The 13904-nt window shown below is 49.3% G+C and overlaps 1 protein-coding gene across 1 annotated transcript in view; it reads left to right on the top strand.

The window, feature by feature from the left end:
- The window catches only part of UBE2E1 (ubiquitin conjugating enzyme E2 E1), a gene marked incomplete at its 5' end in the record, with an annotated part of 61551 nt that extends 49032 nt beyond the window's left edge, over window positions 1–12519 (top strand). The window contains 3 exons of the mRNA XM_040243020.1: window positions 9010–9142; window positions 10632–10779; window positions 11723–12519. Of these exons, the coding sequence (XP_040098954.1) occupies window positions 9010–9142; window positions 10632–10779; window positions 11723–11820 (379 nt within the window). The remainder of the gene's footprint in view (window positions 1–9009; window positions 9143–10631; window positions 10780–11722) is intronic.
- Between the last annotated feature and the right edge of the window lie 1385 nt (window positions 12520–13904).

Genomic DNA, 13904 nt, shown 5'->3' with positions numbered 1-13904 from the left:
GGGCAGTGAGAATTCTTAGTTATTAAATAAAAGCTTTATTAAACAATGCAATTAAAATAATTGTAGAATTCACACCACATAATAAGTGACCCAGAAAGTCCATTGCTGCGATACAGTTGAAGCAGGTCCTCCTCTGACTCTGGAAGGGCAAGGCTGGGCCTCACGCCCCCTGCCCACAGCTCCCTGCTCGCACGCCTGCAGCGTGGAGGTGGCACAGATGGCCAGTGTGAGTGGTGGGAAACCTCAGTGAGGGCCCTGTAGCCAGAGGTATGTTCTGGAGTCTTCTCTTGGAACCGAGTAGAGCCTGGGAGGTTCTTTTTTGAGGATGGTGGTGTCCTGTAAGTAAGTGGCTTCTCCTTGTGGCCCTGTTGCTGCTGAGGGTCAGCACTGAATGTGCGGAGGGCGCAGCATTAACAGATGTGCCTCACCCCCACCCCACCTCCCAAGAGAAAACAGGAGGCTCTGCCCCACCGGCTGCCTCTCACTGACCCGCAGGACTGTTATTGTCTCCATGGACAAGCTGGCTGTGCGCCGCTGCCCCAGGGAGAGCCCGAGTCATCGCTGGTTTCTAGTTACAGTAGCCCCTGAACAGTGCAGGGGTCGGGGGTCCCAAGTACAACTTTGGACTCCTCAAAACTTGTAACAGCCTGCTGTTGACCGCACGCCTCAGCAGTATCAGCCGTCGACGAGCACATTTTGTATGCTGTATGCATGCCCAGTCATGCACTCTCTACATACACACACACAAGGGGCTCCGGCGAGTCTGACTCTCGCGACCCTCCGGACTGTAGCCCGCCAGGCTCCTCTGTCCACCGGGTTCTCCAGGCAAGAACACTGGAGTGGGTTACCGTTGCCTCCTCCAGGGGATCTTCCTGACCCAGGGATGGAACCCACGACCCTTAGGTCTTCCAGCGTTGACAGGGGGGTTCTTACCACTAGCGCCACCCCGGAAGCCCATTGTATGTGTACCTACATTTGCTTTATGCCTTCATGACATACCTGTTTCTTTTTTTGATATTTCTAGGCTATGCAATTAGGCTATGAGTTTTTTCAGATTGTTCGCGATCCTCCCAAAATTTCCCAGTGTATCTATTGAAAAAACTCTGTGCATAAGTGGACCCCCACAGTTGAAATTTGTGTTGTTCAGGGGTCAGGAGTCCTCACTCGAATAGCAGTTTTACAGATGCTGATGTAAAACTCGGGGCTCCAAGGCTGATACCCTGGCTCTGGCTGCTTCGGTGGGAATAGAGGGGTAACGGCCTGAGAGCCTGACCTGCTCAGACCATTTCTCTCATTTCTCTGGGAATCACAGAGCAAATTAGAATTGTTCTAAGTCACGCTTGTCTGGTTCCTGCAGAAGAGAGCTGTTGTCTGGTCCACGTAATTCTGAACAGCCACCTGTCTAACACCGTGTAGGAACACGGCCTCTGATACCCGGGGCGTGCTGATCTTCTGATTCTCTGTAATCCTTCCGTCTGTTGTCCCCCCCGTCCTCCGCAATCTGATTTTTTTTAGGCCCTTCGTTTGGGGCTAGTTCGTCATTTCACATGCTCGCTGCCTGCCCTCACTCTTTACTCAGTAGTTCAGAGGTTAAAGCCCGATTCTGGGCTCAGTTAACTAAAAGCTCTAAAAACTCAGCCACTCCTCATTGAGAGGGACCTCTGAGGACAATGATTTCTGAGGCCTGCAGCTCTTTCAGTGTCCCTGCTGGAGTCTCTTTCAAATTGTCTTAAAATCATTTTCTTTAAAAAGTTGTGTCCTTACTCCGTGTGTGTCTAACTTTTTTCAATTTGGAATGTGAATTTCCGAAAGGACTGGATGTTGCTTTTTCCTAAACCAGTAGCATGTAAGATAAAACTACAGCTGATGGCCAGTTGGGCAAGATTGAGCTTTTGTGGGGTTTTCACAAACCTAACTTGGAAACATTGTCATATAATCCTGAACATTGGTATATATTTTGACCAGCTAATTCAGTGTTAATCACTATCAGGCCTGCAGACCTGTACTGTGTGTGGGAAATTACTCTCTAGAAGACTTAGAGTCTGATGTGAGAGAGTTTGTGCACCCACATAGCTTGTAGCGGTTTAAGTAATCCACAGACAAGTCTTTCTGATGGGAACACGTTTCAAAAATGAGCTCTGCCGCTTCTGCAGGCCCCAGATGAGCCCCCTGCTCCGTGAAGAGTGTGTCACGAGTGCCTCTGACAGGCTGTCCGCTCTCTCCTGCAGAAGACGGAGGTCTCTGTGCTCGGTGTGGGTGCGGCCAGCCGTGGGGGCTTTGCAGGAAGGCCCCTCCCCCGGTGGACGTGGCCTGCGTTGTTTCCAATGTACGTTTGAGTGAGTTCTCCTCCCTGTGGAGGACAGTGTGCCCCCTGCTTGGACTCACTGTTACAGAGCAACTGCCTGGGTACACAGACTTGAGCTCCTGCATGGACCCCGGCTCTCCTGGGCAGTCCTTTAGGTGGGCCCTTGGTCTGGAAGTTCCTCCCAAGGGACGGTGCTGAAGGGCACCCTAGGCAGCCCCGCCACGTGAGCCCGCGTCTGGATGGTCACTGTTTTCTGGAGGGGCACCAGAACAGCATGGTTTCGGGGTCTGTCTTTATAAAATTCCTCTGGGTGTGTTCAGTAGCTGTCACCAAGAAGGTCGCTCTCATTCCCTGGACCGACGTCTTTTGGGCAGTGATCGTGGGGGATGAGTCCCTCTGGTCATTTGAGAAAAGATTCCTGCTGTTCTCTCATATTCATCTTGAATTTCTTAGCAAGAGGAGAGTAAATTAAGAATGGACTTTGAGTCGTATGTTTGTAGGGATTTGATAGCAGATCTCTTCCTGTAAGCCCTTTCTCAGTTCTGTGTTTGGTTATTGATCTTACAGACTGAACAGAGCTAAGCATCACCAGGGTTGATCCTTGTTTTTTTACTGCAAAGAAGTACAGATGGAGAAGGAGAGACCTGATAACACGGCAGGTTGTTTGAATCGGTTACAGAAGATTGGAAAGTGGAGTTGAAATTCGTTGCCGTTTGTGTCCTCCACAGCCGCCTTCTCAGACTCTGACGTGCTCAGGCGTCATTTGGGGACTGCAGATTCTGATGCCGTAGGTCTGGGGCCTCAAGAGTCTGCTTTTCTAACAGACACCCAGGGGATGCGGACGTTGCTTTTGTTCAGGGACCACGTTTTGAGTAGTCGGGGTCTATAGAACACTGGGGTGTGTGCAAATCTCCTTTTTTGGGATCTCAGTTTTCCAACCAGGAATGGAACCCAGGCCATGGCAGTGAAAGCCCCAAATCCTAACCACTAGACCGCCAAGGAACTCCTGCAAACCCACCTGTGATTGATAACCGCCTGGACCATTGCGCCCGCTCTCTCTGTTCCAGGCATTGAGCAGCCGACCAGCGGTGGGGAACGGCGGTGGCGTCTGACAGCGCTTGGGGCTGCAGGCGGACGCCCTTCTCTCTCCCACTGACGCGCACAACCCCATCTCGGCTGCGACACGCAGAACCCTGCTCAGACGGCGTCGCCCAGGCAGAGCGCGGCTCTAAGGCTCCCGTCGGGTGTGGGCTCCGCGGCCTGTGTGACGGCAGCAGCGCCCTGTAAGCGAGCTCGTTGCTGTCAGGCGCCTTCTGCGGGGCAGAGGGGAGGCGGGGACCAGCCCGTCCAGTCTTGCGTTTCCCCGGCGTGTGGTTGCCTCCAGGCACTCGTCCTCCTGAAACACGGGTCACTGTCCTGTGGGGCGACACCACGGGTCCGTGGGGGCTTTGGGAAGAAGGAGCCGCGCGCCGGCTGACCTGAGGCCCCTACGCCCGGCTGCCCAGCTGGGGCATGCTTGTTGGCTTTCTGTCCCCCAGCCTTGGCTCCCTCGCTGTTGTTAGGGTGTGAGACCAGATAACTAAGTCTTTTAGGATTATGTCTAAAATAGCATCTCAATTAGGGATTTCTGTGTTTGTAAGCAGGGATCATCTCTCCCAATAAAAATTCTAAAAATTGATTGTAATATTTGCCTTGCTTTCAGGGTGTTGTTTGTAAGAAACTAATATAGCTTTTGAAAACTGAAGGGCAACGTTGGTTTCTTAACCGTTGACGTGGGAGAATAGTCTAACAAATTGATACTGAGTGTGGGCATGGGTGAGGACGAGAAAAACATCTTTAAGTGAAAATAAAATTTTGTTTCATTTGAAATGAAGTTTAAACACTCACATCTGTGGTTTTCTTGGAAAAGTCAATCCAGAGAGCACGTCAGATTCTATAGTAAGGCTGCTCTGATGACAGGTTTGAAAGACTGGTTTTATTAATTTCCTAGGATTACACTGTAAATGACTTGTATTAGTTAGGTTCTGTCCTGTTCACACTAGGACCCTAAGTGTTACACAGAACTTACGCCGACTGATAGCTTTTGCTGTGTGGCTCCCAGGTCCGCGCTAGTGAGACGTGGGGCCTGTGGCTGCCCTGCCCCACAGGCCCCGGGAAGGCGGGGGTCCTGACCGCCCCCGCCCCGATGGATCTGTGCGACCTCAGAAACCACTACCGAAATGCGGAGACTGCATCACAAGGAGAGGCTCCTCTCGCTTCTCTTGCAGCGCTTGCTGAAGCTGTGCGTGTTTTCTCTCTGCTTCTGTTTCCGTGCCAGCTCCTTGGTGCTGCACGGCGCGCCGGGGCGTGGGGCGTGGGGCGTGGGGCGTGGGGCCTGGGGCCTGGGGCCTGGGGCCTGGGGCCTGGGGCGTGGGGCGTGGGGCCTGGGGCGCGGGCTCCGTCGTCGTGGCCTCGGGCTTGGTTGCTCCGCAGCTTGTGGGGTCTTCCTGAATCAGGGATTGAACCCGTGTCTCCTGCACTGACGGGTGGATTCTTTACCACCGACCCACCAGGCAAGCCCTAAAGCTGTATGTATTTTGGCCAGAGAGAAAAAAACAGAATTTAGGTCACAATTCTTTCCTTTGGCCTTGGTAAGAGTTTATTACACTCCTGTGTCCCCTGGCCATGCTGCATGGCTGCAGGGTCTTAGTGCCGCAATCAGAGATCGAAACTGGGCCCTTGGCAGTGACGTTGAGGGGTCCTGACCATTGGACCGCCAGGGAATTACCGTGCGCTTTTATTTTGAAAAGTGTTTGTGTTACAGTAAACCTGAATTGAACAGAATCTGGAAGGCAGATTCTCAGCCACTTTCGGAGATTGCAGTCACCGAGCAGGGGCGTGTGGTGGTGGTGGTGGTCCCATCTTCCCTTAATTCCTTAAATTCAACCTCCCATTTCCCAATTCAGAACTTTCCATCCCTTCTAAGGCCTTAGACTGATTCGTGTACTTGAATTGGTGTTTAAAACTGGAGTTACATTTCTTATTGTACAACTGAAAGTATCTTCTGTTACAGGGAGGGGACGGGAGGCTGGTGAAGGTGTGTGCTGACTGAGCAGGCAAACCAGTCGGTCATTTTATGGAGGAAGGGGGTGGGGTGTTGGGACACACTTCCCCAGAACAGTCTCATTTTCTGAGAGCTGGAAGCTTCTGCCCTCAGATTTTGCCATGGGTCTATCTCCACCTTCTAGGCCAGTAGGATCCTAACTTTTTCCAGTGAGAATTAGAGGGAAAAAGGCAAAAGTATTGCATGTCCCTTACCATAATCTTTGTTCTGTGATCAGGAAGATGCGTACGACAGAAAGCTGGGTGACTTCACGCAGTAACAGGCAGCATTCCTTGGTCTTTGCAGTAGATTCTCAGCTGCTTCACGGTAGTTTCCAAGCCTGCTGGTTGAGGACCCACAGGTTACGGGTCTATGTTGCTGAGTCTTTTCCACAGCTCTTGTTTATGCTTCATGATCTCAGCTACTTTTGATCCCACCTCACTAGGACTGTTTTTCTTATAACCTACTTTCATTCTTCATTTTCTTAGTATAGAGACAGTGGTAATTAAACAGTTCTCTTTCCGTGTACGTCCAGTTTATGTTACATGCTTGTAACTCTCTCTCTCTCATGTTTATTGATCGATTAGGCTGCACCAGTCTGAGTTGCAGCATGTGGGATCTAGTTCCCTGACCAGGGATCGAACCCAGCTCCCCTGCATTGAGAGACTGGAGTCTTAGCCGCTAGACCACCAGGGAAGCCCTCAAACTCTCTCTCTCCATACATTTTCCTGAACTTTCAGAAAAGTTTACACCTGAACTGAAAGCTGCTCACAAACAGGCAGCAGTCTCGATTTGAATTTCTAGCTGCATCACAGGTGACAAGCTGTGAACTGCTGACACAGGTTCTGGACGGTTGTCCTCCTCCCAGTAAGTACAGGGGGCCCAGATGCAAATGGCACCTGCTCTGAGGTCACGAGAAGAGCTTTTTAAATATGTGGAGTCTTGGTTCCCCTTCTGGATGGGCTAAGCTCAGTAGTAGCCCTGGCATGAAGGTCAGGAATCTGTCATTTTTAAAGTTTCACAGATGATTTTGGCGATGAAATTGAGAAGCCACCAGTTTTCTTTCCAGTCATAAAATCTGCTTGTAGTGGCATGTTGTTAGACCACTGTGCTTCTTTTTTCTGTATTAAGGGCCCCCAGGATTGGGCCTTTGTCAGCATTTCCCCACCAGGGTGGGACCGACTGACTTGACCGTTCTTTTTTTCTCAGTCTCTTAGCACCGCTAAGCTGACTGTGAGGAAAACAGTATGGCTCTGCACACACCTGGAGAAGGAAATCCCCACTCCAGGGCTCTTGCCTGGGAAACCCCTTGCACGGAGGAGCTTGGCGGGCTGCAGTCCATGGAGTCTCAGCGAGTAGGGTGCGACTGAGTGAACAGCAGTTGGTTCGGTCGTGTTTTGGACCGAAGAAGGGGTTTAGCGCGAATGCCTGCCTGTGGCCTTCGAGCCGTAGGTATTACGAAGGAGATAGGAGAGGACGGTGCGTCTTCTTAGCTGCCGCCTCTGTGTTGGTGTCCTTCCAGCTGCACCAGCCCCATCTGTAGACTTTCTGCAAACCTACAGGCAGGGCGGCACTTAAGACGCCTGAGGACCAGTGCTCATCTCAGGAGATGAAGCCGCAGGCAGAGTCGTACCCCTCCGCGTGGAGGGCTTACCGCCTCTCCGGAGAGATCGCTGGCCGAGGGCGCTCCTTGCATCCCAGCTTGTGATAGCTGTGGTCAGACGTCTTGCAGAGTTGGAAGTTGTCTTTTTTAAAACTCAAAGATGGTGATGTCTGCATATATGTGTGACTTAATCTTAGAGATGGTGTTAAACAATGTCTCTTCCCATGCATGCCCATCGTAAAACAGGTTTTTAATAGTTCTTGGGACTATCCATCCCAAGGAGGTATGAAGGGGCCATCCTGTGTGAGCCAGTGGTTATACTCAGGTCATTAGTAACAGAGGTGACTGCTGCCATTTAAAGAGCAATCCCTGTGGACTTGTTGCTCTGCAGAGGTGGTCACCAGCACCTCCTTCCCGATGGTGTTTAGTTCTCAGAATATTGCCGTGATAAGCTGGTAACTTGCTCCAGGTCACACAGCTCGTCAGTGCTCACTCCAGGGTCTGGGCTCTCTGTGCCTCTTGACCAGGTGGGCCCTGGCGCTTCCCAGGGCCCCTGTTCTTTGCCCGTGTTTTCTCCTTCCTTTCCGGTCACACTGTGCTTTCTTCCCCAGCTTCTCTCTTTTCTTTTCGCCTAACTTGGCTTGTTCCCCTTGAGTCTGTTGCTGTTGTTCCTTCTCCAAACTCCAGACTGAAGGAAAAAGTCTCCAGTGGGTTTGGGTAAAGTATGGGGCCACAAGACGGCTTTCACTTTTCCTTTTCTTCCTCTTTATCTCTTTCTCTTAAAAGGAATTGAGCCCTGCCTCTAACCAGTTAGCAGAGGGCAAGATGGAGACCAGCAGTTCTTGGCTTGTTCACTATGGGAACCCCCTGCATTCAGCGTCTGCCTGGTGGGCGGGCTCTCAGCTCTTGTGTGAGCCAACGAGTCCAGTTCACACAGAACGTTTGTTTAAAAGAGAGATGCCTGCTCTGTAGAGAGTCTTTTGGGTGTTGACTGGATCTGCAAGTCTCCAAGTGAAGATGTTTTTCTTGTTTGGCTAACACACTTTACTGTCCTCAAAGCAGCAGTTAATAGTTAGGTTTGGGAATCTGAAATGAAAACACGCGAGTTAACCCCTCGACAGCGCCTCCCATGTCATCCCCTTGCTGTGGGAAGGTCTTTCTATGTCAGGAACCAAGACTGACTCCCAAACTCCTCTTTTCTCTTTTCTAAATACTAGAATGTTACACTTCCTGTTTGGACAGGGGTGTTAAGCTTTCGGAGGTCTTGGTTAGGTTTTTGTTTATTAACATGCCTTTATACAGAGGTGCTGATCGGACAGGGCCGTGCAGAAGGTATCCCGGCGTGACTGCATGTAACCAGCAGTGTAACCAGCAGTGATCTGGTGCGTAGAGAGCCGCTTGTGGAATTGGATTCATGCTGAGACGAAACCGAATGAGTTGTAACTGGGTCGTTGTGTCCCCCGCCCACCCATGCATGGTTGACGCTGTTCAGAGAGCTGCGATCTGTGGGACTCCTTTCTGTTTAAGATTATGGAGAAACGGGGAAGAGCCCCCGTCAGAGGGTCAGAAATGACGCTTTCACCAGAGGTGACGCGGCTCTGAAGAGCTCTGTGTGCTGAGAGGTGTTTCTCTCTTTTAAGTGTGGTTCGCGTTTCCTGCGGTGCAGGGAGGAGAGGGTTTCTGGCTCCTTCCTAACCGGGCCGGTGTCGGGGCTTCGGCGCCCCTCCCGGTGTTCCTGGGCGGAGGCCTGTTGGAGGCCCGCACCTGCGGGTCTGGAGGACGGAGGCCTGTGCTCTGCGGAGCGCGCCCGCGTTACCGGGGAGGCTGGGAGCGCCCCACGTTACCGGGGAGGCGGAGAGCGCCCCACGTTACCGGGGAGGCCGGCACCGGTAGCGCCCACATTACCGGGGAGGCTGGGAGCGCCCACGTTACCGGGAGCGGGCGCAGCGGCGTGCCCTCCCGGGCTGCGCCGCCGGAGCCGGTCGCCGGCGCCCTCTCACCGCGGTGTGTTGTCCGCAGCGCTGGCCCCAAAGGCGACAACATCTACGAGTGGAGGTCCACCATCCTCGGGCCCCCGGGCTCCGTGTACGAGGGCGGCGTGTTCTTCCTCGATATCACCTTCACACCGGAGTACCCCTTCAAGCCTCCAAAGGTAAGGTGCTCCCCCGACTGACGCTGGAGTTCAGATATTCCTGCGAAAGATGAATCCGGCTTTTAAAGTGGGGGTTTAACCACAAAAAGCAGATCCTGACAGATCTCTTAGGTACATTTGAACACACATAAAACACGTCTTTGGGTTGACCGCCTCTTCTGGCAAAGACCATTTCTAAGGAAGCTGTTTCCATGGGGCTTAAAACCCTGCACATCTCCCCATTTAATCTCCTGTTTCCCACTGACCAGTGTCGCAGTCTCCACACACGGGCTGGGACAGGGGCGGTTGGCCTGGCCGCGGGCGCGGGTGACAGGCAGATCCCCGAAGTGCTCCGTATTCAGAGCGCGGCAGCCGGAGACGCTCCTACCGACCAAGCCTCGGCTCCCGCGGGCCCTTCGGACCCCGGCGGGCTCGCCTCCAGGGTGGGGGCTGCCAGCCACTGTCCGCTGGGAGGCTCAGGGCCTCTTCAGAGTCCGAAGCAGAGCCGCCTGCGGGCGGGGAGCGCTGCCGGGTAAAGATGCGGTTGCAGCCGCAAGGGCTGACCGACAGCCCTGTCACTCAGAAGGTGGCACGGTTTCAGATTGTGCTCACTGTGGATGATGCGGCGTATTTCACAGTGAAAACTAGAGACGAGAGAAAACAGCCCAGGCTCGAGCGGCTGACGCTGCTTTGTCTGATGCTGTGGTCCTTGTGCGTTTCTGGCTCCACCCCCGGAAACTGTTAAAGTCGATTCTGTGATGTAGGCCGTCAAGACAGCTGCAGGATCTGATGTAAAGGTCAGAAATGAGCAGAAACAAACCGCATCTGCGGATCCATTTTTCAGCCTTTTGGGTCCGTGATCAGTGTTTGCTAAGCAGGTTGTCTTCATGTACCCACTATGACCTTTGAATCAGGTGCTGAAGTTTGCTTTGAGGCCATGTAGTTCTACCAGCTAACACAAGAGGTCAGCAAACGACTAGCTCTCCAAACTCCAAAACGTTAGGAAAATATTTACATTAAAACTGCTAAAGGTGAGTTCAAGAAACATACAGGGAACTATATCCAGCTTCCTGGGGTAAAACATAATGGAAAAGAATATTTTTTAAAAAAGACTGTTTCTGTGTGTGTGTGTGTGTAAAATTGAGTCACTGCTGAAAAGCAGAGATTAACACAAATTGTAAATCAACTATAGTTCAACTATAGTTCAGTTTAAGAGGAAAAAAAAGGAAAAATTGAAGTTACCTTGCTTTTTGTTGGTGATTACTTTTTAAATGAGATTGAAAATACCTGAGATTGTATCCGTGAATACTTTATAATCTCAATTTTATTAAATAGTCTCTTAACACTTACTGGCCTTGTTAAGTTAAACTGTTACTCACTTTTTTTTTTTTTAAACCAATGTCTATTTCTTTAAAAGGTTTAATTAGAGCCATTTAATTGAAAAGGTTTTTTAGTAAAAAGTTTCATTGTTTGCTGTTTAAATTTCATTTAACACTACCTTATTTTTTAGGTTACATTTCGGACAAGAATCTATCACTGTAATATTAACAGTCAAGGAGTTATTTGCTTGGACATTTTGAAAGATAATTGGAGCCCAGCACTAACTATTTCTAAAGTCCTTCTTTCTATCTGCTCACTTCTCACAGACTGTAATCCTGGTAAGCTTATGGCTGTTTACCTTGGTTTATTCCTCCTCACCTGGGAAATAGTGGTTTTTTCCATTTAAGCTAAGATTTTCTAAAGTTCAGATTTTATTTATGTACAAGCTTTCAAAGGAGAAAAACTTAATCGTTTTTCAAAGAAATTTCTAGTCAACAGTTGTCTCCTAGTTGAAAAACACAGCCGCTTCACCGTTAGCTGATGTGCTCTAGGAATCAGGTGTTTTAATCTGCAGAATTCACATCAGATTGCCTTAGGTTTTTACATCTTTTCAGTCATTCCCTCCTTCATTTGTTTCTATTCCGCTTTTGCATACTTCCCACACAGTTCTCCTAAAACGACATGCTTGTATTTGCCTCTGACCTGCCCACTGCCTGCAGGTCCACTCTGCAGCTGCCCCTAACTGAACAGTGGTTCCCTGCTGTATACTTAGTGATGGTCAGACTGTGGTGCTTTCTGAACCTTCATTTCCTGTTACTAAATTTTTTTCTAGATAAGCCAAGTACAAATTTAATTACTAAAGATTCTGTTTAGGTTTCAGAGAAGCATTGCTTAACTGAAAGTGCAGGGTTCCACCTGGCAGCTCTGGCCCTTTCTGGGTACAGTGGAGAGGCCAATGGTTTGATGCTGCAGGAGCCTCGAGGGCCTCACTGTGTTCAGTGTCAAGACTGGGCGCCACTGAGTACAGGGTGGTCCTGTGCACGGAGCTGGGTGTCGATGGTGGTCAGGGCTGCGCGCCTCCTGGACCCTCCTGGACCCTGCCACGGAGGGGCAGACCTGCAGTGGGGGGAGGGGCAAGTCTGGAAGGAAAGGCATCCAGAATGGTGGAGGGGTCTGATGACAGCCACCTGCCCACACTCTCCCAGGCTGCCACTGACCTACTGGCTAAGATTGGAACGCCCTTTTCCTTCCCTCAAAGTAATGTGCATTCTTCTCTTCCAGCCGACCCCTTGGTGGGAAGTATTGCCACTCAGTATATGACCAACAGAGCAGAGCATGACAGAATGGCCAGACAGTGGACCAAGAGATACGCTACATAAACTGGGTTTTCACAGTTCTTTACATTATTTGTCTGTCACAGAGAGAGCTGCTTATGATTTTGAAGGGGTGGGGGAGGGTGGGAGTTGGTAAAGAGTAGGGTATTTCTATAACAGATATTATTCAGTCTTATTTCCTAAGATTTTGTTGTAACTTAAGGTATCTTGCTACAGTAGACAGAGTTGGTAACAGCAACTTCTAAAACCTGTCGTTAGTTCTGCAGTATTAGCTGAGATGCAGTACAGAGAAGAATAGGCATTTGGGTTCAGTTGCTTGTAGACTGTAAATTTAAAACAGCTTAATTTCGTACAGGTTACACATGGACGTTTATGTAAAGTCCTTCCAAGACTACACACTTTTTTGTTTTGAAAAATTGGAATTTGTTTTCCCTCCTTGAAAGGGAACATTGATATTTAACAGCTTTTAGAGACTGTCATCTCATATATGAAATGGACACGTGGCTATAAGACACCAATATAGAAAATGAGTAGTTATGTATTTTATTTTATATGCCAATCTACTTTATTGTGGAGAGAGAGAGGTTTGAATCAGGACTTCTGAAAACCTGTAGTAAAATACCTTAAGCTGTTAGCTGTCCGGCGTGGAGTAGGGTTGCTCAGTGGATTGGTTCTATGTTGTGGACTACTTAAGTCTGCATTTGTTACTGTGCTAATAAACAATATTAAAACAACCACCAACACCGCTGCATTCATGACTTTCTTTTGCCTTTTTTGGTAGTTTTTCTTCTTGCTAGATCTTTACTATTAAAACAATTAGAGGTAATGCAGACTGAACACCTTGGTTTCATTTACCCAGCACCAACTGGGCTTGGTATGTTACTCTTAATTTATCCAACAGCCTTGCAGGATAAATACTGAGGTGCCTTAGAAAAGGTTAGAAAATCTAAGTCATTTTCTTGCAAAGATAAGAGTTCTGCTACATCTTTTTAAAAGAATTCTCTAATTTGTAGATGTGGTGGTAGAATTCGATTGGTGCAAAAATAACTGTGGTTTTGCAGTGTTCTTTGCCATTTGATACTGGATACATTCTTAAATGTGGTTATGTTATTATATACATCATTTTAATGTGCATGTCTCAATTTACTTTTTTTTTCCTGCTAATGACTTATTACTTGCTAACAAAATGATGTTCAGTTCAGTTCAGTTCAGTCGCTCAGTCGTGTCCCACTCTTTGCAACTCCATGAATCGCAGCACACCAGGCCTCCCTGTCCATCACCAACTCCTAGAGTTCACTCAGACTCATGCCCATCGAGTCAGTGATGCCATCCAGCCATCTCCTCCTCTGTTGTCCCCTTCTCCTCCTGCCCCCAATCCCTCCCAGCATCAGAGTCTTTTCCAATGAGTCAACTCTTTGCGTGAGGTGGCCAAAGTACTGGAGTTTCAGCTTCAGCATCATTCCCTCCAAAGAAATCCCAGGGCTGATCTCCTTCAGAATGGACTGGTTGAATCTCCTTGCAGTCCAAGGGACTCTCAAGAGTCTTCTCCAACACCACAGTTCAAAAGCATCAGTTCTTTGGCGCTCAGCCTTCTTCACAGTCCAACTCTCACATCCATACATGACCACAGGAAAAACCATAGCCATGACTAGACGGACCTTACTCGGCAAAGTAATGTCTCTGCTTTCTAATATGCTATCTAGGTTGGTCATAACTTTTCTTCCAAGGAGTAAGCGTCTTTTAATTTCATGGCTGCAGTCACCATCTGCAGTGATTTTGGAGCCCAGAAAAATAAAGTCTGACCCTGTTTCCACTGTTTCCCCATCTATTTCCCATGAAGTGATGGGACCAGATGCCATGATCTTCGTTTTCTGAATGTTGAGCTTTAGGCCAACTTTTTCACTCTCCACTTTCACTTTCATCAAGGGGCTTTTTAGTTCCTCTTCACTTTCTGCCATAAGGGTGGTGTCATCTGCATATCTGAGGTTATTGATATTTCTCCCAGCAATCTTGATTCCAGCTTATGCTTCTTCCAGTCCAGTGTTTCTCATGATGTACTTTGCATATAAGTTAAATAAGCAGGGTGACAATATACAGCCTTGACGTACTCCTTTTCCTATTTGGAACCA

Source organism: Oryx dammah, unplaced genomic scaffold (genome assembly GCF_014754425.2).
Source record: "Oryx dammah isolate SB20612 unplaced genomic scaffold, SCBI_Odam_1.1 HiC_scaffold_7, whole genome shotgun sequence".
Lineage (NCBI taxonomy): Eukaryota > Metazoa > Chordata > Mammalia > Artiodactyla > Bovidae > Oryx > Oryx dammah.
The sequence above is the reverse complement of the archived record's forward strand: the minus strand, read 5'-3'. Positions and strand labels throughout refer to the sequence as shown.